Here is a 632-nt window from a genome sequence, read left to right as displayed (position 1 = left end):
AGTGATAACTGAGCAGCATCTAATTCTTTTGGTCCTTGTTTCAAGTGGTGGAGGATTAGAAAAGATAAAATGTGGGAGGCCTCGCATTAGTTAGCATTCAGTAGTTATTGGCTACAATAGTAGTAGTGTTAATCCTGTAGATGTGCACTTTATTAATATATTGTATCATGCTTAGAATTTCAGCTTGAAAAGTGAAAACCAGTCTCTTAAGAAGAATATTTCAGCACTTATCAAAACTGCCAGAGTGGAGATAAACCGCAAGGATGAAGAAATCAATAATCTTCACCAAAGGTATAACTGAGTGCTGTAGATCTATGTATAAATTACATACTTGTTGGTATGTGGAACATTCCTGGAGTGGAAGAAAGTTAAAAGCATGCATTTTGTTAAATATTTAAGATTTTATGGTAAGTAGTGACGACTATTCTAGTGGTAAATTATCATAATGATATATAGTTGATTGTTCTTAGAACACTATCACATACTTTTCTGAATATAGTACAGTGGGATTTTACTGTAGTACTTTTTGCCCCGAGAAGAGGATAATGTATATGTCATGAATTCTTTTTAGTGCCTTCTAGAGTACTAAAATATCAAGATGACATCTGTGCTAGCTTCCTTTGTTTTAATAG

At 33.4% G+C, this 632-nt stretch overlaps 1 protein-coding gene across 1 annotated transcript in view; it reads left to right on the top strand.

Moving 5' to 3' along the window:
- The window catches only part of CASP8AP2 (caspase 8 associated protein 2), a 38,973-nt gene that overhangs the window by 21,353 nt on the left and 16,988 nt on the right, over window positions 1-632 (top strand). The window contains exon 5 of the mRNA XM_007950818.2: window positions 176-291. Within this exon, the coding sequence (XP_007949009.1) occupies window positions 176-291 (116 nt within the window). The remainder of the gene's footprint in view (window positions 1-175; window positions 292-632) is intronic.

The sequence above is a fragment of the Orycteropus afer genome, unplaced genomic scaffold (genome assembly GCF_000298275.1).
Source record: "Orycteropus afer afer isolate SDZICR_OR568_19922 unplaced genomic scaffold, OryAfe1.0 scaffold00011, whole genome shotgun sequence".
NCBI lineage: Eukaryota > Metazoa > Chordata > Mammalia > Tubulidentata > Orycteropodidae > Orycteropus > Orycteropus afer.
Note: the sequence above shows the minus strand (reverse complement) of the source record. Positions and strands in the feature narration are given on the sequence as shown.